Genomic DNA, 23,171 nt, shown 5'->3' with positions numbered 1-23,171 from the left:
GCGTTCAGGTGAGCGCCGGTGGACATGGCCTGCCCCGGCAGCCTGGCACGCAGCAGCGCGAGTGCTGCCCCGCAGGTAGCAGCCCGGCTGCTGTTTATCCGGGACTTTCCTCGCTAAGACCCGTTTCTCTTCTCACGTGTTTGTGTAAGTTTTACCAAAGACCTGAGCACCAGGCTAGGTTTGGAAGCGCACAGACTTCTACRCCTTCCCAAAGGAAAACGAGTGCAAATCTTAAAAAATATTGCCAGTAAAATCTCTGTAAAGGGGAGAAAACTAAGCTGCACCTTGGTGAAATACTTAACAGCCTCCCAAACAAGCCTTGTTTTTTTTTGTTATTCTTTTTAAGCATATTTAAAAATGTAGTAGAGTAGAAGCTGAATTGTGCTTGCATGAGTTTTTCCAGCTCCACCTCAGTTCTCCACAGTGGCTTGGAAAGAGCTGTTCAGGCATTTACTTCCTCTCCCAAAGTGTGCTGAGGTACAGTTCTACCTGATGTGTCTCACTGCACGGACGGTACAGTTGGCAGAAATTTCTGTGTTCCTAAGGCACTGTGTAGTGTGAAAAGTCATGGCACTTTCTCTATTCTCGGTTCCAGAAAAATCTCAGCACAGTTCTGTTTTTAGAAAAACACATCTCTTCTTCTAAACTACAACTGAAAAAATGGTTTGACTGTAGACTGTCCTGGAACTGAAGTCCCATCAGGTGTTGAAAAAAGTGTGTATAGCTATTGTTTTGGGTTGGGGGGGGGGTGCAGCACAGTTCAACAGTACACTGTTAAATTTTGCTAAAGGATGTGCTAGGGAATACAATGAGATTGTGTCCTCTACGCCTTTTCTAGGTACCTGCTCTTTCAGCTGTCTGAAAACATCACCACTGATGAGCTGGAAAGTTTCAAATTTCTTCTGGGAAAAGACCTACCAAAATCCAAGCTGAACAGCAAGAATGTAAGAATGATTTGAATCTTGTTTTTATCATTATTTTAATCTATAGATGTATTTTGTTATCACTGATGGGAATAAAAGTGCCACTGATACTGAAAAAATAYCAGGAAAGGATGCACCTGGCATGGAACTGGCCTCCCGTGAATATGAGACTTGGTCTGTGCTAGTGTCACTTCTTTTAGCCCTTGCAGTAGTAGTACAGGCCAGAGAGGTTGGGCCAGTCCTGTGCCAGGTGCTGAGGACTTAGTGCTCAAGCTCAGTACAGAACAGAGGGGACTTTTAGTGGCTTTTTATTAAAAAAAAAATGGAAATCAGTGATGAAATCAGCAGTGATTAGTATATGGACTCATCTCCCAGATGATTTTCTTTTGGCTGCTTTCTATACCATTATCAAATATACAGAATCACTGCGGCTATCATCACTTCATGTTTTTGTTCCATTTATTTCCAATCTTACTTAAAAAACATGGAACTAAGCAACAGAGCCTTATCAGAGCTAAGGCACAGGAGCATGGGGTTCACTCACTCATGGCCTTGTAGGAGATCCAGCTGCCCTTAGGCTATGTYGGCCTCTGGGTCTGACTGCTGGATACTTGTAGCAGATTCCTTCTTTCTCAGAGGAGACGGTAAACATTTGGTGGCAGCCATTCTAGGAAATCCTTGAGGTGACTCTCACTTTGCCACTCGCTGTTTGGTGTGAGYTTATGACCATCAGGTCCTTTGCCCCTTAAGCGATGGATCTCTGTACCAGGCTTGCATGGTTAGATTCATTTTTTCCRCTGCCAGAGGCAGTCACCAAAATGATTCTTGTGTTTTAGTTAAGTAAGTGCATGAAACAGCCACTGGAAAGCAGCTGAATGAAAGGAGGCGTCAATGTAAAAATGAGTTGGGTTTTTTTTTTTTCTCTCTTTTTTTTTTTTTAAAAAAAAAAGAGACTGCATGCTTTTGTGGGATCTAATACAGGAGATAGATAGAGTGGTGATCAGCATCTCTGAATAGCAGGAGGGAAATGACCATGTCTTGAAGATGCTTGTACTTGTAAGCAGAGTTGAATTATCATTTGAATCAGCTGAGATATCGACAAGCTGAACTGACTCTTGGGGAGGGGTCACTTGTGCTGTCAGTACATTTAAAGCTGGCTTAGGTACATCTATACATGCTGCAGCTTCCCTCCCCGTGGCAGCATGGATGTGCCCTAAGAGGAAACTGCCTTTCTGATTGCCCAGACAATGATCGACGTTTTCATTGAGATGGAGAAGAAGGGGATTTTGGGAGAAGACAACCTAAAGTACCTGAAGACTCTTTGTGAAAAAGTTGACAAGAGCCTGGTGAAGAAAATTGAAGAGTATGAATTAAACCTATGTGGTAAAAAAACAAAAACACAAAAAAAGGCCTCTTTCACATCAGTTACTCTTGACGTGACTAGTAGGTGTCATGTAGGACTAATAATGAATGCGTTTCAGGTGAAGAAGAGATGCTCATCACAGAGGGACAGAGTGGCAACATAGGAGTAACTGAAGGTAACAAATGCCTCAAAAAAATTTTAAGCCTTTTATTTTTTTCAACCTCTTGTACTCTTTATGCCACTTGTATCTATCTCACTTTACACATGTGACTGCTTAAACAGTGACCAAGAATCCACTTACTGACTGATCAAAATAGTCTAGTCTCTTTAAACTGCTTTTTTTGTGGTTTACAACTAACAGAAACAGCCATAAAATTACTATTTAGTATTTCCAAAGAACGGTTACCCCTGGAGATACTCGTTGAGAAGGAGCATAAAGCTTCTCTGCTTTCTCCAGTGCTACATACTCTGCTTACACATCCCTTTTTCTGTGTGTATGTTCAGCCCATGCCAGACGGCTGGCCTCATCTGTGGCACCGGATTCTCCTGACAACCGTAGTGAATCTTCCCGGGTAAGTCGGTTTGTTTCCTAGAAACATCATCATCTTGTGTGGGAAGAAGTCACCCCCCACAACTGTTAAAGGCTCTGTCTAGAACTTTGGGGGGGGGGGGAGCACCACTTGTGTAATATACTTTTTATTCTGCAGCTAAGTTACAGGCAGCAGCTGCTGCACTGTTCAGGTTTCAGAAACCTTTGCTAGGGTAGCAAGATGGGTCACGTTTCTTGTACCGGGAGATCTGCAGATTGCTGGGCGCAGAGAAGCGAGTGCATCCAGTATCCTTGATGGCCGAGCATGATGATGTGGCAGGTCATGCTGTGCAGACTCCCAGAGTCAGTGGGGCAGTGCATTGCCATGTCCTAGGAGCAAAATTTTCTGGGGAGGACYGTCCAGACAAGTCCAGCAGCTTCTTGCCCAGCTGTACTGCCAGCCAGGGCTGAGAAGCACCTGGAGGAAGGTGCAGTAACTTCACCAGTGGGCTTTTGGTCCAGCAGCTTGAAGTTTACAAAATGACCAGCCGACCCCGTGGAGTGTGCCTCATCCTGAATAATCACAATTTTGCAAGAGCCAGGGCAGAAGTGGCTGAACTAAAGCTGAATGATCGGAATGGGACAGACATGGATGCAGGTACAGTGAACATTAAAGATGAGCTTATATTGCCGCTTCATGGAAAGCAGACTAGTTTAAGAATAGAAAATACATTTCATGTTCTGCCCTGAAGGTCTGAATGCCAAGCTTCCCTTTCTAGGCTGCTTTCTTTGCAGCAGCTGACTTAGCTCTGCTTCCTGTCTTGACAAACCCTGATCGACTCCTCAAGGGTTCACTGGTTAGCTAACAACAACAGCTCACTAGCATTTTACTTAGTTTTCTGCAACCTTTAGCAGCAAACTCAGCTTGGGCTTTAAGAGCTCGGTTAGCTGTGAAGTGGATAAGGAAATAACGCTTTCTTAATAGCGCTGTACACCTTCCAGATAGAGGAAATAAATAATAAACAGCAAGGGTGGCATGGAAGCCTTGTAATGAGAGCTAAGGGGACTTACTTAATACAGATACGGCTAGCAGTCAGACCGCTAGATGACTTTCAGAGCAGGAATGTAACTGCCTGGATGGAAGTGTAAGAAGTATAGCTGGATTACAAAATAGCCAGATTATCTATAGAAATGTAATTTGAAAAAAAAAAATACAAGTTTTATGAAACAGCTCCAGTTCTTCTTCTGTTTACTTTCAGCGGCTCTGAAGAAAGTCTTTACCAAGCTTCACTTCAAAATAGCAGAATATAAAGACCTCACCGCAGAGGAAATACGTAACACTGTGAACATCTATCAGTGCGAGGACCACAAGGACAAGGACTGCTTTGTTTGCTGCATCCTTTCTCATGGAAAAAAAGGCATTATATATGGTGTTGATGGGCAGGAAGTACCTATCCAGGAACTGACCACTTCTTTCACTGGGCGGAATTGCCACTCACTTGCAGGAAAACCAAAAGTCTTCTTTGTTCAGGCCTGCCAAGGTGATGCTCGCCAGAGAGGTGTAACCATCGAAGTAGATTCTGGAGCTCAAGATTCTTCTGTAGAAACAGATGCAAGATTCCAGCTTGACTGCATCCCCTCGGAAGCAGACTTCCTCCTGGGCATGGCTACCCTGCAGGATTATGTATCTTACAGAAGTCCAAGCCAGGGRACCTGGTATATACAGTCACTGTGCCAACACCTAGAGAGCAGCTGTCCTCGGTAACTATGTTTCCGTAAGCTATACCTATATTTTCCTTCTGAATGACAGGAGTTTGATTTGGATGCAGAGGTGGATGATGTCTGGTGGGGAGGTGCTTGCTCAGATTGAAMACAGTGACAGAGCAAAAAGGTACACAGATTGCTAAAAGCAGTTTACCTGACTGCGGAAGCCTTTTAATGCATTCTCCTGTATCTTGAGGTATAGCAGCCCTAATGAAGCCTGTTTTAAGTTTTGTGGTGTTAACCATTTCTCTAATACAAAACATWCCTGTATTTTTGCAGAGGAGAAGATATTCTCACCATCCTGACAGCAGTGAACCAAGAGGTGAGCAGAAAAATTGACAAGCAGAATGCAGGGAAGCAGATGCCACAGCCCAGTTTCACCCTGAGGAAAAAGCTCATCTTTCCTGTCAACTGAATGTGAGGGAACTGCAGAGCMGCAGCTTGGAAATTGCTGGTATCAGTTCAGGCTTTGGTAGAACTTTACTGACAACTTTCACTGTCTGCTTTTAGCACAGCAGCAGCTGTTTTATTGCTCCTCAGCTATATCTTCAAGCACTTAAGTGTTCATTTGTATGACGTTTTATACTTGAGAGCATCTCTGAGCTGGTCTCTGATTTGTAGTTTGCTAGCTAAAATACACTCTTTTTTCTATCATCAGTTCTTCTACATTGCTGTTTCTTTAGTAAGATACCTTTCCAAAAAGCAATGGAATATATTTCCAAATTTAAAGAGACAACTGTTAAAGAAACTTGTGTATTTTATGCTTAGCTTTTGCAAAATAAAGGGGAGGGTTTGCAAATTTTATTTCCCCATTCATTTAATTAATTAATTATTGGCCTGACTATAAGGTAAAAGTTGCAGTCTGAGAATACCCTAGAATTAGTAACTGAAAACATAGACCACTTTCCCTCAGCACAGCCTGAGAGCACCACAAACCTGACTGATCATTGTAGCAGCAGAGATGCTAGAATAGTATCAGAGGCACAGCACAGGATGCAGCAGCTCACATCAGTGTTTTTGATATTTTTTTCCCCCTTTAACTCATTCAGTTTTAGAGTCTCAGTACATCCCAAGGCAAAGTCAAGTGCTTGTCCTCCAGCATCCTCAACAGGATGTAGAGGTGCTCTGTGTTTCAGAGTATCCTCCTCCTGAAGCAGTCCTAGCATTCACRTCCATTGTTTGGGTGCAGCCTCATGCCTGAAGATGGCCTGTTGCCCTGTTTGCACTTACCTTGGTGGCCTTCAGATCTCAGTTGCAGGTGTAACCAAAGAGGAGTTTGCTAGGTAAGTGACAACTCCTCAAAAACATTTTTGTAGTACMTCCTATGATGAGTATGCACTAAGAACTGGGGATGATACAAGCTCTGAGCAGAAAGTAAAGCTTTGTTAGGCTCCAATTTTTCACCGTTTTTATTTTTTTTAATGAGATGTTTGTTCTGTTAAAATGGCATTACGGATTTCAGCATTAGCAGTGATGCCAATGTAGGTGATGGTTGACTTACTTCACTGGACAGATTCGATCTTCACTACAATTATTTTAGGAGCCTAAATCCTTCCCTGGACTCTTCTGCTGAATACTTCTTCATTCTTTTCTACTAGTTTGTGTCTGTGAAGATAAAGGCAAAGAGATTGTTGACAGTGAAAGTGTTTAGAACATTAATAGATGGCAGAGGCAGCAAGCAGTTACAGAAGCAGGCAAATCTGTGCTTCTAAGTTCTCGGGGTTATTTTCCTAGATACTGGTTGATACTTGCTTAGAGATTCAGCATGAAACCAATGAGAGCTGAGCTGAAGCAAGGACGGAAAAACTTCTGTATATGACCTGTTTCTTGGTTTCAGCAGGATTGCCTATTTCRGGCAATGTCCAACACATTGTTACTTTACTTGAGTACCAGATAGAAAGCAAAGAATCATAATATTCCACAGGCAAAATAACTAATGCAGCCTGGTTTACTGTGGATTTAYGCCCTAGATACGCCTCTCTCTGTACATACTTCTCAGCCCTCTTACCTCTTCCAGTCACCTATGTTTTTCAGCAACTTTCAGTTCTCTGCACACACCCTGGGCTTCCATCCTCCCCCTACTATACTAACTGCCTGGGCTGCCACATTGCTAATTAGCCAGACAGTGATTTAGAAGCCCTGAACTCACACGGTTCCCTTTCCATTCAAAGGGGGGGGGGCTTTTCCTTTTTATAAAGTCTGCACTTTTGACAAATTTTAAGTGCACATAGAGATTCCCAAGTCAGAGGAGTGTGAGTGACAACATGCTTGCATTGACAACTTTTTCTGCAGGAATCTAAACAAACAAACAAACAAAAATACATATAYATAATACATACACTTGGCTACAATAAGTACCATTGGCTACTCTGAAGGAGCTAGTTTCCTAAGGACTTCCTGGTATAGAAATTTGGGCAATTTTTTCCAGCAGGATTAATACATGCCATAACCAAGGGTGTATTAGGCATCTCCTCATCTAATTATGAGTCTGATTAGGAATGCTTCATCAGCTAGGAATCTAATCTGTCAATTACAATTCTCTTCCATATTTAGTCTTCTCATATAAAGCAACTGATATCTGGCCAATTGGCARTGACCCCCTAACTCCTTCACAAAAAAAGCTACGCTCCTTCACATGAAGAAAGAAAGAGGGCAGTTCTGGCTTACACTGACCTGGGGTATCACATCCCTCCTCTTCAGTAATTGAACAGGAAGGATGTCACTGCTAAAAATCAACAGGCAGATGATACTAGTAATAGAACAGGATAACAGGAATAGTGGCTATGAAATTAGAAAAAAACTTGAAAACATTAAAATTATTTAAGCAAAATACTAAATATCAAATATTATTATGAACAAGACTGACAAAAAAAAAAAAAAAAAAAACACAAAACACAACACACGCACAAGACTAAAAAAAAAAAAAAAAAAAAAGAGACTCTTTTGGACACATTTGCCTGGCTTGCAGCTAATGGATGTAATAAGCCAAGCTTCTAGAAGAAAAGGGAAAACAAACACCGCTATTTCTAATGCTCCTGGTCAGATGGCAAAAGCATAAAAGCTACATGTCAGTCATTTGTCAGCCTTCAAAGGGCCTGTGCATACTGCTGGGATRCTGTATCATACAGTCACAGCTACAGACATTCCCCTTCTGTTGTAATGGGGGGTGACAGGCCCCATACAACGATGAGCAGCACACAGATGGGACAGAACACACATAGGAAGATAAAAATAAGCTAATGTCACAATATGTTACCTTTATACTGGCTTAGTTGTGCTCAGTTATTTGTTTCTTAATTTCTTACTAATTTTGCACCTACCTCAGGCTAACGTTTTCCTCATGCAGAGAAGCTGCAGTTATCTGGTGTTTTTCTTCAACTGCTGCAATTCTCTGCTTGATACTTCTCTCCAGCAGTAAATTTTTTGTTTTCTTGGTGGGAGGAGGAAAACACAGTTAAGTTTTCTTCTTTGCAAACCTGGACAACATCACAAMTAGAAAATATAAGCAGGAGCAAATTGCAGAACTTGGCTGATGACAAACAGACAAGTTTTACCAAATACAGCTTGTCCTCCTCAGCCTCCACTGCTCTGTTCTTCTAATTTTGGAAGAACAGGTTATTAGAACTGTCAGATCAGAATAGCYGTAATTTCACAGTAAGTTAGGACATCTCTTTATCCTCATATATGCATTTACAGTTAACATTATAGTAATACAGCACTAGGTAGAATACCACAGTCTCTTACACCAACATCCAAGTTTCTGATAGGTAGTGGGAGAACAGAGCACAATTGCAAGCTGACAGCCTTTCCTCTCTTTGGCAGACTTCTCTGAGGAAATCAGATTATTGGCAATGCAATAAATATGTTACACATGGAAACGGAAAAGGAGATATACAGGGAAATGCAGAGCCTCTCTCACACRTGCAGAATAGAGTCAGTCCTACAGGAGGCTAATATTTGCAATGCGACAACTCCCAAGATTTCCAGAAGCTGGATAAATGTGCTTATGCCAAGTGCTCTAGTATCTGCAGACTCCACAAGAAGAGAATGCTCAGAAACTTTCCCAAATGTAGTGAGCCACAGGTAAAGAGTAGGGATAAATAAAAATATTAAAATATATAAACAAATCTTAAAATATAGAGCAGACATGCCAAGTATTAACTAACACAGTTATAATCCCCTTAAAAGTATCAAGGGTCATTATGCTACTCCACATTTTCAGACATCCTTTCTAGTTCTGCAGCTTTCTATCTGGCCATCTAYGATGGTCTGCCTTGATCCCCTCCTAACCCGGTGAGCGCGGACACATTCGTTTCCCAGCCTGGCCTTGGCAGAGTGACCATGAACCTAGACACTGGCTTAGTTAAAGAGTAGCAACATTAACACATCAGATGAACGAAACAATGAGTAAGGTCTCAGTTGCCAACGTGCAACATGCCGTCAATAGGGAAGGTATTTTGCACTAAAATTTGAAAGTTTGAGCATCGCAGTAGCTTCCCTCACAGTCCAAAGACAGGAGCGGAGCCTCTGCGTATGCTTTTGGCCGAAGTCACTGGGTGATCTCACATGCTCTCCCCACCTCTCTTTGAAGTTCATTCTGGGCATCCTGCAGACCGGTCATGGCAGCTTCAAGTTTAACTTCTTTCTCCCTGAGATCAGCCTCTAGCTGCTGCAGTGAATCACACAGACAGTCGTGAGGGGACAGTGTTACCACTCAGGCCCATCTCTGCTGCCCTCCCCATTGCTCCCTCAGGCCTGGCACATGCTCAGCCCTGCAAGGTCTGGATTAGCTCCTAGTCCTAACAACGTGCTTTGTCTCCTTTGCTATCTCGGCTCTGCAGGAATACAGTGTTGTTTCCGGCCTAAGTGTTTAGTTACTCTCACGCAGCACAGGAAGTGCTGACAGTCTCAGCTCACAGGGGCTGATTCGAGGAGACAGCCCTTTGTGGAAGAGAAGGCGTGAGACTGCTCTTTTTTTTTTTTTTTGACTGACTGGGAAGTCCAGCTTCAAGCTACAGGCAGGGATCTGGCCTGCCCAAGGCGTGCACTAAGCTACTGGATCCTTCAGAAAAACCTAACTGTGCTGCTCGTTCCTCAGCCTGGCTGGCTGGGGTCTGCCTATATCCAGCCAGAATGATGCAGTTTCAGGCTCACTGTTTCAGGTACTCTAACATACTTCCATGCTGCTGGATTTTATCTGGGCCGTGGTGTAAAACTTTTTTTCTGAAGAGACGTTACACGCCAAGTAGCACCAAATTACAGCAGCGCATGTGGTGAGGGACCTGATCAAGCTGTAGCATGATGTATTCAAAGATAACCCACACTTAAGGTAGCTAGAAAGAAAGCCATAACAAAAGCCATTCAAACCAAAAACCCATTTTTGGCCTATAGGTGCTTTCTAAGGCCTGGGCATGTTAAGAGCTCTAAGGCACCTTGCCCTGCCTCCCTGCCTGGGAAGTTACAGCTTGAAAGCCCATTACCCACTACCACATCGCGCACACAGTTCAAGCCAAGTATCCTGTAGCCAACTGCTAAGGGTGCACCACTCACATCTGCACTACAGACACTTTCTGCTTTCACAACCAAACTTGCCTCTCTGCACTTCTGCAACTCTGCTATTTTCTCCAAGTCTTCTTCATGCTGTTTCATAAATACCTGAGAAAAAATAGAGTTTGGCAAAGCTTGTGTTCAGCATGCCCACGTGAAGCCATCTGCTATCGAGCACACACAAAAAAACTAGGCATTTGAACAGATTGCTTGTCACTCTTTTGAACAGCGATGCAAAGGGTGTTCAACACTTTTTAAATCCCTGGGATTTAAAACAACTCTGACCAAAAAAGAAAAAAAAAACACCCCAAATCAACCACACACAGTCACCCTTCAGTCAAGATAGTGGTGTGATGCAGACAGAAAGACAAAATGCTCTCACCACATGATTTCCCCAGGCCTAGTTACCTCTTTMTCTTGCTGGAAAGATTTCTCCATTTTAGCATTTCTATCTTGAAGATGCTTTGATAATTCCTGAAGTTCTTTCTCATATTTATTTGTCAGCATCTGCTCTGTAGAAAGACACACACCAAAGCCTCTCATCCTTCCCAGTTCTGTGCAATGAAATCAGGCATATGGGGCAATGTGGCATGTTTTCCCAGATTTTCTACCAGAACTCTCTACCACCAACTTTTGTAGCCCCGTGTAGCATCAAGTGGCAGGAAACGAAGACCTAACAAATGCTAAGTCCACCCTATAAGCAGTTGTCACCCTATAAACTCACACAATCTGTATTTCTGCCTCCCAAAACATACTCCTCTTCTTCCACTGGGTCCTCCTTTGGGTGGCAACTCTGATGCAGTCACTGCTAACCCTTGTGATTTCTGCATGTACTGCAACATGGCACATCTTGCTGCTGGGCCACAAGAAGCCTAGCAGGAACATGATGAAAACACTGCTCCAACTAGTTATGATCTCTTAAATAAGGTTATTATTTTGGGGCCATTTCCAGTCCCAGAAAGTTTTATGTTTCATTTCACTTATTCCACTTCATTAAATTTCAAGCAAATATTGTTCTTTGGTAGCAGTTTGCTGTCCTGAGACAGTCTCAGCCAGAGATCCCTTCTGGCAACCTGAGCCTGCAGATACAAGCTCCCTCTTTACTTACTTTGCTGTAACAGTGCTCTCTCCCACTCAATCCTCTCACTTTTTTTCCAGTCTGCCTCTCTTCTAAGCCACTTCTCTTCCATCTCATCAGCAATGGTGTTCTACACATGAACAGAACAAAACTGAAATAAAACACGCATGCATACAGACCAAGAGACCTCAGAACCTCCCACACTAAGCTACAAATATACCCCTTGACATAGCTCTTGCCATTCACAGTTTGGAAAACTTTTGATAAGACTGTTCTTAGGAGCAACAGCAGAAGAAGCAGTTGTCTTCACAGCAGAGTCTCTGAACTTCTATTACTCCTCTGCAGAAGCGAAGGAAAACTGTTAAACGTCAAACTACCAGCTTCATGACATCCTACCACTGTCTCCCTAAGACAAGTTCTGCTGTGTTGTTCAAAAGGGTATGTATCCCTCTCCCAGATTTCAGTGGAACYAAAACAAGTCTTCTGTGCCCAAGTCTTCCCACTTATTCATTCACTATCTATTCATTCTATTCATATCTATTCAGTCTATTCATTCACTGCTTTGCCATTAAGCAAAATACGGAATTGAGTGTCATCCGCTTTCAAAGAGGACTGCAGGACAGAGAACACCTTTACCTGGTATACTTTGAATGCATTCTTCAGAAGCCTATATTCTTTCTGTAGTCCCTCTGAGAAAGGAGGTCAGAAATACTTAGTTAACAAGAAAATGCTAACACTTAGAACTGCAGTAACATCTTAATCCACACCTTGCAGGGCAGGTCTATGCTRTTTGATTTTACGTTAGTGGTAGAATGTATAATTTAGAAATCAAGTCAATTTCAAGGAGAATCCAGAATTTGATTAAAGGCAATATAACTCCATTGGAACAGTTGTGCTGCCTGACCATCTCACCTAAATACATCCATTTCACAGGGAAAGAAGGAAAAGCAGTCACATCTCAAACAGCTAAGTAGTCCTGCCATTATCATTGATCAGGAAAACTTCCTTGACAACCAATGATTAAAAAAAAACAAAATGAGAAACACTGTTAATCCTACCAACCTTCCCCAGAAATCAGTATAAGGTGAGCCTAGGTAGCTCACTACACAAGAAATCTGATGGATATGTAGAAAGTTCTGATTCCAGCATACTTTACTTCACCTCATGCCCAGATCTTACTTTAAACCTAACTCGGGTCCTAATCAAGTATAACAATCTCAATACACTAATACTTCAAAGGAATGCAATTCTATTATGTCTAGATCCTTTTCCTTAAYAATTTTGCCTCTTCCCACAGTGACAGTTCCGACAGTTTCTTCTCAAATTTTCCTCAATTTCTAAGCAGAAAAAAAAAAGAGGTGTTTTAAGTATGTTAAAAGGGGAGGAACCTTTGCAGAACTTTCTAATAGTAACTAGTTTCAGATTGGTGCTATTTTTTTCAGCTCAGAGTCAGGATTGTAGGAACAGATTCTCAGATAATTTAACAACCTAAAATCTTAATTATAAACACAATTACACAACATTCTTCACACAGTCTGCCAATACCCAGTTTTTCTTCTGCAGCTGCTCTCTCAAGCTCCAGTAACTTCTGGAAATGTTCTTGCAAGCCAGCAATTTCTAACCTATGAGCTTCTTGAAGTGAGCTGTGGAAGCAAGGTATAAGGAAAACGTGTGCATACAGGTCTCTCCACAGCACAGCTCCTGCCTCTCACCTCATTCTACCACTAACAGCTACGATGACAGTGTGATCAAGAGGGGGGACACAGCCAAATGATGCACTTTTATTCTTCCAGGAATTTGTTTGCCATTTTTCTCTCATTTCAGAGCTGAAGGAGATCAGAAATACCTGGTGTCTTTTCTCCTGCAGAGTTTGTACTATTCTTTCAGTCTGGCTCACTGTAGACCACCAGTAGTCAAAGCATAAAAAATATATTTTTATGCTTTGACTTTCTTCTCTTCTAGTCTTGACATTACATTATATGCTTTTAGTTTTTTCAAACACAAACATGTTATAGAATCTGCCCTAACAAGGCCATTTAGAAGCTTTGCAGCACATCTCCTTTTGAGGGGATACAATGTGGTTCAGGTATCCTTTCYGTTACCTGTTGTTTGTGACATTTCTCTTCAAAAAAACAACAGTTTGGCCATGTGTTTGTTTTCTGTCCGTTTTTAATCACTTATTTGGGATGAACCATACATATCTGGCAGTCCTTTAAGTAGGAAGATGTTTTCTTTGTTAGCTTGAAATGCGTAAGAACTTGRGAGATAAGAACCTGCTCTGGGCAGGGATGTTGAAGGAAGTCAGGTGTTGGTAGAGTTACTTTACCACCACTCCCTGAAAATGATTCTCACCTTTAGGAGGCACTCAAACTAGTTACAGAGAATCTTGAAAAATCTTCTAATACCACTTCAGGGAGAGAGGGTGAGGAGACAGGGAGAGAGGGTGAGGAGACAGCACCAGCTTATGGGTTAGAGATAGGTGAGCACAACCATGCTCAGAGAAGCCTGTCCTTTCTCTTTCAAGGGACCAGGACTCCTGCTGTGCAGAATTGCCAAGTTTCATTTTCTCATAGACCTGCTTAACAGGCTGCAGGCTAATCTGACAATCTCTTTTCTTCTCAAACATTAAAGTGAAATCCTGAACAACTCTGTTAAAATAAGAACAAATGAAAGCATCAAATTGTTTTATGTGATATTAATCCAAGACTGTATGTTTGCAAAAGGAAAAAACAAAGAAACCCTCACGCCTAGCAGACACACTGCTGCCCCTTTTCATCAAGTCAAGAAAACATGCAGTCCAGGACCTGACAGCTGCCTTTCATAGTAATTTTGGCCCACAGGTAATAAAAACATTTTAAAGAAAAAACAAAATCTCACAGGGCATGGGAATTTACTTCCCAGTATGGAAAAAAGATTCTTCAGTCTGGCCTGATCTAAGAGCCAAAATGAGTTTGAATTTCATTACTGTAAACTAGATTAGTTGAAACTTAAGTTTAGGCTTTTCTGTCTCTCTCTGAACAACCACAAGGAGGCAGAAGTAGGAAACAAACACCTCTCCCTTCCCCACCCCAAACCACCACACCACATACATAAATCTTTGCTCAGCTCCCGTCTTATTCAAAACTACAAGAGTCAGAAGTTCTGGTTCAGTTCATCCTTGGACTTTTGCCTTGAATATCACAGAATTTGTACCTGATCRTACACTCGTACTCCTTTTGTATTTCCTTGCATTTTTCTTCCATGTCCTTTTCCAGCTGCAAAGAAGAGATGCTCACTGAGCCGCCAGTAAAACAAAAGAGAAAGAGTTTTTTTGTCTTTCCCATTCATTTGAAAATTTGTGCTGTAAGTAGAGCTTCATTTGAGTTATCCAAATCTACTGAGAGCTCAACTGCAAGAGTAACAGAAACCTTCAAGCTGAAACTACTATCAACACAAAAACCTGTATTTGTATTCACTTCTCCATTGTATAAAATGCTTTAAAATGCAATTAATCTTTAGAGACTGGCAAAAATCTTTCCTTTATCAGTGCCAGCAGCTAAAAAGCAAATAAAGTAGCTCAAGGCACTTCCAAGTCTCATCTGTAGAGAAGAACCACTCTGGAATTTTTCAGAATTGCCAAAGTCCCATTGTTTTAGGTGACTTAATTAGGACAGTTCTCCAGGATGCTGTTACTTCCCCAGGACACATGCATATTCACAGCAGCATGGCAACAGCTATCTAGGTACGCTGGTTTCCAGCTCTCTGTACTATTCCCCAGAAAACTCTTCTAGTAGGAGCCCAACAGACTGAACACATGCTCAGCAATCTCTTGCTCCTGATCCTTGGAAAGGGTTGAGCTACTGTTTGAAGCCAAAACAATCCTTTCCCCTCCTGCCTATCTCARTCAAAATGACCTTTTTAACCAAGGCATGGGAAAACAAAGGACTTGCCTGGTTGTGTGAGACCTTATAATCTCTCTGCAATTGCTCCATCATGTCTGTCATCTCAGCGATCTCTTCCTGCAAGTCAGTGACAATATCCTCCCTGCAAAAATATACCATCTCTGCATCACACACARGGCTTCTGCATCCATAAGCTGGTGCTGTCTCCTCACCCTCTCTCCCTGAAGTGGTATTAGAAGATTTTTCAAGATTCTCTGTAACTAGTTTGAGTGCCTCCTAAAGGTGAGAATCATTTTCAGGGAGTGGTGGTAAAGTAACTCTACCAACACCTGACTTCCTTCAACATCCCTGCCCAGAGCAGGTTCTTATCTCCCAAGTTCTTACGCATTCTAAGTTAACAAAGTAAACGCTTGTAGCTTCAGAAGGACTCAGCTAGAGATGGAGACCACAGTCCAAGATCACAGTTTAGTTATTACATAATTCMACATTGCTCTTGCTTTCCATCAAAGGCAATGAGATGCTAAGAACTTACAGAGGACACAGGTTATGGAATCAGTACATTTCAATGAACTGAAGTGAGTAATCAAGTTTGAAATTCAGTTATTCAGTTCTAATAGATACAAGTTTTTGGTTCATAGCAATTTAATCAAGATAGACCCARCATACAATATCTGGACCTGGATTCCCAAGAGATTTAGAGACAATTCAGCTCAGCACTGTTATTTGAAAACATGGAGCAGAGAAATAACGATAGTTGGTTCAGTTACTTTAAATGGCTGCTGACTAGAAACATAGAAACAGCTCTTTCAGTTTAGGATTTTCTGAAATCTTATTTTATGCAAGATTCAGATACTATTTCTTGATCACCAGCAAGAACAATAAATGCCCCATCTTCAAGCAAATGATAATACAGATTGAATGCAGAGCACATTTTGCTGACACTAAGAAAGCAGAGAGCAATCTTCCAAGCAAAATATGAAACTAGGTGCCTTAAGAAAGGAAGACAGATAACACAGGCTGTATCAATRAAAAAGAGAGAAGGAGTAAAGGATACACATTTTTTGACTCTGATCCCAGAACCTATAGCTAATACTTACRTCTCATTCTTCTCTGGGGCGCTGCAAAAGAATAACAGAAGCAATCAACATTAAATGGTGCAAAAGATACACATTACCTCTAAGAAGTAAGCCATTGCTGGACGGGCTTTCAAGCCTTTTTTCATTTTCACACCTTCACCCCCTTATGACAGTATACTGGCATGCCTACATGTTGACTTTTAAGCATAGTGCACACACAGAGCAGATGTTAAAAGGATGACAGGGAGCCACTRGGAAGGTTACATCCCTTGCTGTGACTTCATCCCATCTGGGCTTTGGAAGGGAGACCATCAGCCTTGCCATTCTACACTGACAGCTGCAGGAATGCTGTATATGCAAGTGTGTATTTCAGCTTTGTTCAGGCAAGCCAAAGATTGAGTGGGGAGAAGATCTCCCCACCAAGGAGATCCTGGTTTTGTTGTAGAATTTTGGTGAAATTAATTAAAAGGAAAGGAAAAAAAAAATCAGACTGCAGGTTTCCTTTAACTCATACCAGAATCTGATCTTACCTCCATTCTGCAGTGGCATGAGTCAGGGGGTTGGTCAAAGCCCCACTGCATTTCAGCCTGTCTTCATCAGGGGAATCTCCCTTTGCTCAAGCTTACCCAGTTTCACAAGCTTTTTTGTTTTTATGCGTGGTCATGGCAGGGACAAGAAGTGACAAGTAGATAGCAGCTGACTCTCAGAACAATCCTACTAAACACACATTTTCAAGTTACCAGGGAGTGACAGCTGCAACTTGTTCATCCACAGATGATGATTTTCTGTCAAAAAATTTATCCTCTAGGACTACAGATAGATGGTCTTTAGCCCGCCTAAGCTTGTAGCCAGGTGCAATTTCCACAGCCTTTTCCATAGCCTGGGGAATGAAGAACGAACAATCAGCAGCTAGACCTCTTGAATTCTATGTGCTARACTTCAGTTATTAATCTTTATTTCAGCAATGAGGAATGTAAATTAATRTAAGTAAACAGGACATTCAACCTTTAAGCTGGAAATCACATATAAGCCCTCAAAAAAAAGTAAGGAAACTCACCAGCTTTCTCAGAAATTACTCAACTGCACCTGGGTGWCATTGCAAGGATTTCTATGCCCTGCTGTTAGGTCCCAAGACGAGACCAGCACACATCTCAGCAAGATGGAATATTTTGTACCAGATTCAGCCTCTATCACAGACTGAATTTGTGAGCCACGAATATAGTTACTTGATTAATTTGGCTGCTTCTCCCTCATGCCTTGCTAGAGAAGAATGTGAGACTGAATATAATGATCACGTAGTGGCATGCCACTCTGGGTGATGAATCAGAGGTACGTCTCCCTCCGACACCAAACAACCTATATTCTCCCACTGTAACAACACACAGAAAGGTGAAGTGCAAGAAAACCCTATTTCCGGGTAAGCTTCAGCAAACCAAGAGTTAAATATCAGTTGTGAAGAGGAACAGTCAAAGTAAGTAATAATAATAATAATAATAATAATAATAATAATAATAATAATAATAATAATAATAAAATAGCTGCCAAACTGTTGTCTTACTGGGAACCCAAAGCATCAGCTCTTGTAGATGGCAAGGAGAAGAAAAGTGGCAGCACAGGCCTGAGTGTATGGCAGATTCCCCAAAATCCAGAACAGATCAAGAACTTAAGGTTACCGCCAGAAACCACTCAACAGGGAAACAAAATAGGGCACTCACGCAATCCACGTGCTGTCATGGAACCGCAGCTGGAACCAAAACCTCCACAAGCTGACCTTACTGCACTCATCCCCCAGGCAGAGAGTTCATTCAGGTAAGAATACTTTTTCATTCTAGAGCAGACTGCTTTGTGCCACTGTACTCACATGAGGGGCCTTTCTGCTTTTCTGCTGATTGCCATGCCTCCTGGAGGGCGGTACACCTCTACAAATGAAAAAAGTTCAGAGTTGCAGACAGTCAAAAGTAGCTTAGTGACTACGTGCTTCAAATCTCAGAACCACGAGCCTGTTGCTGTAGTAAAGCCTCCTGTGCTGCCGGGCTAGTGTGACCAGACATAACACAGGGGCTTGCAAGGCACTAAGGATATGATTTGTATTATCTTAATAATTTAATCCATGGAGTTTTGGCCATCATTGATTATAAGCAAAGATCACTCAGCACCTCACAGCTTCAAAAGATAAAGCAACATTCAAAAAAGGTAAGCAGGCAAAAAAACCCAAACCAAACTAAAAAAAAAAATCCCACAGCAACAAGAAAATTCGGTGTCCGGACTGAGGAGAGCATTTCAGTTTGCTAATTAGACCAACTGCGATACAGGTGTTTGAGCTCCATTCCTCTCTGTCACCTGCTGGATGCCAGTATAGTGATTATTTAGGAAACATGGACTTTTGAGGAGACTGCAAGGGGAGGGGATGGATCATAAAGCAACAGAGAAGCATGGAAGTCTTCAGTGCCACAGCATGCCTGGCACACAGCTGTTGGCAYTGAGAGAACTCACAGCTGACTGCATGTGGCTCATAGGCCCTGTAACAAAAATCTCCATTTTGCTTTTTTCCTCTTTACTTACTTGTTTCTACATACAAATGCCAAAACTAGTTCTTTCAGATATCTTTGAATGAGTTGAAATAAAGACAAGTTGTAAGATCTCTATATGACAGAAAACAAACAACAAAAGGGTCTTTCTGAAGAATTTTGTGTTCCTTTTGAGAATCCCTCACTAGACCTAATTTAACATGGATGGAGACAGAGACACAATTAACTTTCAGTGGCTTTTTAAAGCTTACATAAAAGCTGAAGGTTCAATTGTCAGTACATGGAAGTCATGAACATCATTAAAATAAGCACCAAATAACAGTAATGGTTCTAGATCAATAATAAAATTATTTCTAAAATAATACAAACAGCTCACCATACATGCTGTATGAATTTGTTACATTAAGCTGTAGTAAAAAAGAAATTTGTCAAAGGCATTTTTTCTACTGGACATTTTCTAAGGCAGCAAGATGAAGATTTCAGAGGAGTCGTAACGAATTAGCGAGAGCTGCCTATGAGGACAGAGCTGTTCCCCCCCCAGCCCTCATTGCATGTCCCTCGTGCATGCCAGAGCTGCCGTGTTTAGTTGTAGCTCTTTCTCTGGAGCTTTAAAGAGGTTACAACTCTTAATAGCTATCAAGGGAGGTGTCATAGGATATAGAGATGCAGCACTTCCACAAGGCAATTCTATTTTAAGTAGGCTTCCAGTTACTAAAGGTAACCGCAGCTTTTAAGGAAGGCTGTCAGTTGTTGTGGAGAGGTATAAAATTTCCATTTTCTCAGTCTAGGAAAGCATTTTGTCTTCTATACTGAAGTCTCTCCCCTCCTTTAAGAAGATACTTACTTGGACATCCTGGAAGGTTTTGCACCAAAGTTATTTTGGCTTTCTAAAGTTCTTAGTGAAGGGTACCTGATTTTAAAATAAGCAATAGTTGAGTTATTTATGTTAGGGATATGTCACAATTCCCAGAACAAACACATACTGTTTCCTGATTTTACACCGACAAACTTTTTAACTACTTTGTTTCAAAATGGTGCAAGTTCTCTTATCTTTTATAACCTGAACACAATAATTATAATGCAACTCAGATACTTGATTTGACGGGATGATGTTAAAAAGGCTTAAGTCACCACCCAGCATGGAGCTTCTGGGGCAATCCCATAACAATCATGAGATAAAATGTATTATCCAACTTTTTATATTCTATATGCACAATAATAGACATCAACATGGATACTCAATAGTATACAACTACATGAAGTGTCCAAAAAAATCGTAACACACACAGACGTATTATTACTTGTTTAACTATGTGCCACTGGGTAAACAAACTTCAAATCTGAAACAAACTGAAAAGAGCTGGAAGACAAGATGCTGCATTTTGAGAACAGCRTGTTAGGAACTTAAGAGTCCTCTTCACTCTCTCTCAAATCTATCTTCCTTACCTTGCTCTGAAATTCTTTGCATCTAACAGAGATTTAACAAATCTCTTACCACTTTTGTTGCAAGGATCCTGGCAAGCATAGCATGTAAAGGGAGTCATGACTGCACACTAGGAACACYGTTCAAAGTGCTGAAAAGCAAGTGAGGAACATTCAAAGTCAGATCTACTGTTAAGACTTTGGTGGATGACATACATCTTCCTCTATTTTCTTATGAAACCTAGGGTTGCTACAGTAAGTATGATACTGAAGATCCAAAAAGCCCCAACCAACCAACCGACAAAAAATAAAACAAGTATTGCATATACATCTACAAATCTTATTTGAGTTCTCTAAGTGCTGTGTATATATGCAAAACTTCTTCAAAATTTCTTCTCACACACAGCAAAGGATCTAATAAGATGTTTTGGGCTTGTCCTTAGGTACAAGTAATAGAGACTAGTCTTGTCTGCACCATTTACACAACTGTAATGTCATCTACTTTACAGATATATCTGATTTGGTATAGACAGGCATACATACAACGGTATGCATGAATGCACTAGGTGTTTTAGAGGTTCTGCAAGCAGCTGACTACTTTCTAGTGGTCATAAAAATTAGCAACTTTTCATTTACCAATGCAGATGATGAATCAAGCGTACAGCTAGATATTATAGCCCAAATAAGAGTGAAAATACTCAAACTTCTGTAGTTTAATATCTTCCTTTAAACATGACCCTCAATTGATTTCAAAAAAAGAAAGCTGGAAAGGCAATTCAACTCACTACAAGCAGTAAAGCCTGCCAGTTCTCCCCTACCCGCACTGCGCTAGAGCTACTCAATACACAGAAGTTCACTGAAAGGTTAGTGAGAGCTGCGGGTGCTGATTTAGTAGAGGAAAATTCTCACCTTCCAATTATTACTGTAATATCAGATCCCGGCAGGAGTTTTAACCTTAAGTCCTGCCCTGCTGATATAGTTTTTATAACTGATCTCTATAAACAGCTTCAACTTCTTCACTTCCCAGAAGAAGAATCTCAAAAACATCCAATCTTTTCCCTTATTGTATCTGAAATGCTAAGAGAACAGGCTGAAAAAAACCCCAGATTCTTACACTTCAGGCCACTCGTGCGATGTGGCAGTTGTCCGAACTCCTCAGGCTCAGACACTTCAGGACAGCAGAGATCTTTCCCGAGTTCAACAGGAAAGAGCAGCTGCTCTTCAGGATCTCTCTTCCTGCAGATTCCCTTTGCCTCCAACAGCAGCTGGGGAGTTCTTGTCACCATGGCAACCAGCCAGCCACATTTAATCAGCTCCTACTACCCATTCCACTTTAAAGAGAGTGCGCACAATATTTTGCCATGCTTTTTGAAGGACACAATAAACATCAGCAAATTAATATTTATAAACATATATTCTGTCAACATGACAGGTTCTGCATGACCGCAAAAGACACTCTTTTGTTTGGCCAATGCTACAACGCAGCACAGAACCTATGCAGGTTTGCCCTGATGGCCTGTTCTTATAGCTGCAAGGATGCTCTGCTGTTGCAGAGACCATGCGTCACGACTGCTTCAATCCTCTGCCACTTTGTCAGTGCCAGGAGCATGACAGGCATCGCTGTTTGTGCCTGAGTAACTTCCAGAGCAACAAACTCCATAGAATTTGTATACCACCAACATCGATTTTGTCTTTAGACACACTGTAAACAGCTCTGATGCAGAAAGAGCACATAGCCAGAAATCCCAAYTCCACCAATATCGGAGGTTCCTCAGGTTATGGCTATAATGCTTCTCCATCACAGGACAAACACTTCTGCAACATGTCAGAAATTAACCTTAAGGAATTAAGGTTAGTAACATAGGCCTTCGTTCTGAAGACATGCAAATAAAAGGACAAACATGTTAAGTAYTCACATAAATACAGTGAATACTAGACAACAGTGTAAGTTACGTACCTGTTAGTGAAGGAAACTCAGCAAACATCTCTTGCAATGCAGAGGCTGGAGTTGCAGCTGGCAGCTGGATCCTGCCTAACCATTTAGAGGCCTGACGACGACCAAACGTACTAGGAAGACAATCTCTCTCAAAAGCTTCTCCAACTCAAAAGCTTCAGCATATGAAATGCTGACCTGAAAAGTCAGCCTTGGTCTGACACGGGCATGAGTCCTTCTCCACCCTTCCATGCCAAAAAAGTAAGAAAGCTAAATAAATACAGGATATTTATCACAGAATAATGGTGGTTTCCTGTTCCTTGAGATGTCTCACACACAGACTTCTGGAAAAACTACTATCAGCAGTTTATTGTACTAATGAAAGTGAGAACCTWTTAATAGCAAATCAGGGTTGTTCCCAATCGGTACCAAGAAAGGAACTGAATGCTTTGGAGATGATCCAAACTTTCGGGTCGGAAAAGCAAGCTCAGGGGCTTGCCTTGCAGGAGGCCTGCACAGCACCAGGCTGATGTGATTGGCAAGAATTCAGCACCTCTGTGCAAAGGGAATTTGAGTGAGACCTTCCCAAAGGGAGTATTATTCAAGGGTAAGGTGCTTGGCTGCAGTCTATGCTCCCATCTTATCACAAAGATTGAGGATAGCTGACATAACATCAGCTACTACGACAGAAAAACAACAGTGTTGATCTCACACTTTCCTGTAAAAGCCCAAAACAATCTTCCCTTGAAGGTCAGAAGAAGACAAGGAAAATAGAATATATGCTTCCAAACAGGAGATCATAAAATAAAGGCCACAAAAAAAAAGCCTGATGAATACTTACATCTAGCAGAGAAGTCTTTTTTTTTTTTTCTTGCTATTTGTTACCATTATGCTAAAAAATATTATTAGCTACTGTAAAATGACAGGGAAAAAAAAGAGCAAGCACCAGAAAACATGGACTATTGCCACATATCCAAAGTGAGRCTCAAATTCAAATACTCTGTTCAGAGGCTGATAAGCTATTCTTTATTTGTGAATCTTTTCATTCTTAAACAACGGGCTTCTAAAACTGCAGCAGAAACTACTCTATAAATCTTGTTTTCCAATTTTAATCATCATACATTTAT

General features: G+C 41.4%; 2 protein-coding genes and 1 long non-coding RNA gene across 4 annotated transcripts in view; 1 reads left to right on the top strand and 2 right to left on the bottom strand.

Annotated features, from left to right (window-relative positions):
• Nucleotides 1-5,236, top strand: part of CASP8 (caspase 8) — a 20,004-nt gene extending 14,768 nt beyond the window's left edge. The window contains exons 3-9 of one of the 2 annotated variants that reach the window (XM_085299424.1): nucleotides 839-944; nucleotides 2,168-2,306; nucleotides 2,405-2,461; nucleotides 2,791-2,858; nucleotides 3,341-3,473; nucleotides 4,075-4,576; nucleotides 4,859-5,236. In XM_085299424.1, coding sequence (XP_085155550.1) covers nucleotides 839-944; nucleotides 2,168-2,306; nucleotides 2,405-2,461; nucleotides 2,791-2,858; nucleotides 3,341-3,473; nucleotides 4,075-4,576; nucleotides 4,859-4,994 — 1,141 coding nt within the window. In that variant the 3' untranslated portion in view covers nucleotides 4,995-5,236. Of the gene's footprint in view, nucleotides 1-838; nucleotides 945-2,167; nucleotides 2,307-2,404; nucleotides 2,462-2,790; nucleotides 2,859-3,337; nucleotides 3,474-4,074; nucleotides 4,577-4,858 lie in introns of both variants that reach the window. The other variant, XM_085299423.1, reaches the window with a different exon arrangement.
• Nucleotides 5,237-9,613: 4,377 nt separating this feature from the next.
• FLACC1 (flagellum associated containing coiled-coil domains 1) lies at nucleotides 9,614-11,461 on the bottom strand. Its single transcript, XM_085299426.1, has 4 exons — nucleotides 11,451-11,461; nucleotides 11,235-11,334; nucleotides 10,535-10,638; nucleotides 9,614-10,234 (listed from the first exon to the last, which is right to left on the bottom strand). The coding sequence occupies exons 2-4, from the start codon at nucleotides 11,314-11,316 to the stop codon at nucleotides 9,965-9,967; spliced, it is 456 nt and encodes a 151-aa protein (XP_085155552.1). The 5' UTR covers nucleotides 11,317-11,334; nucleotides 11,451-11,461; the 3' UTR covers nucleotides 9,614-9,964.
• An 8,072-nt stretch (nucleotides 11,462-19,533) lies between these two features.
• Nucleotides 19,534-21,645, bottom strand: LOC146598977 (uncharacterized). Its single transcript, XR_014895128.1, has 3 exons — nucleotides 21,226-21,645; nucleotides 20,185-20,263; nucleotides 19,534-19,599 (listed from the first exon to the last, which is right to left on the bottom strand). It is a non-coding gene; the product is annotated as an uncharacterized LOC146598977 (long non-coding RNA).
• Between the last annotated feature and the right edge of the window lie 1,526 nt (nucleotides 21,646-23,171).

The sequence above is a fragment of the Rhea americana genome, unplaced genomic scaffold, assembly GCF_003343005.1.
Source record: "Rhea americana isolate MKP2758 unplaced genomic scaffold, rheAme1 scaffold_15, whole genome shotgun sequence".
NCBI classification, from domain to species: Eukaryota; Metazoa; Chordata; class Aves; order Rheiformes; family Rheidae; genus Rhea; species Rhea americana.
Note: the sequence above shows the minus strand (reverse complement) of the source record. Positions and strands in the feature narration are given on the sequence as shown.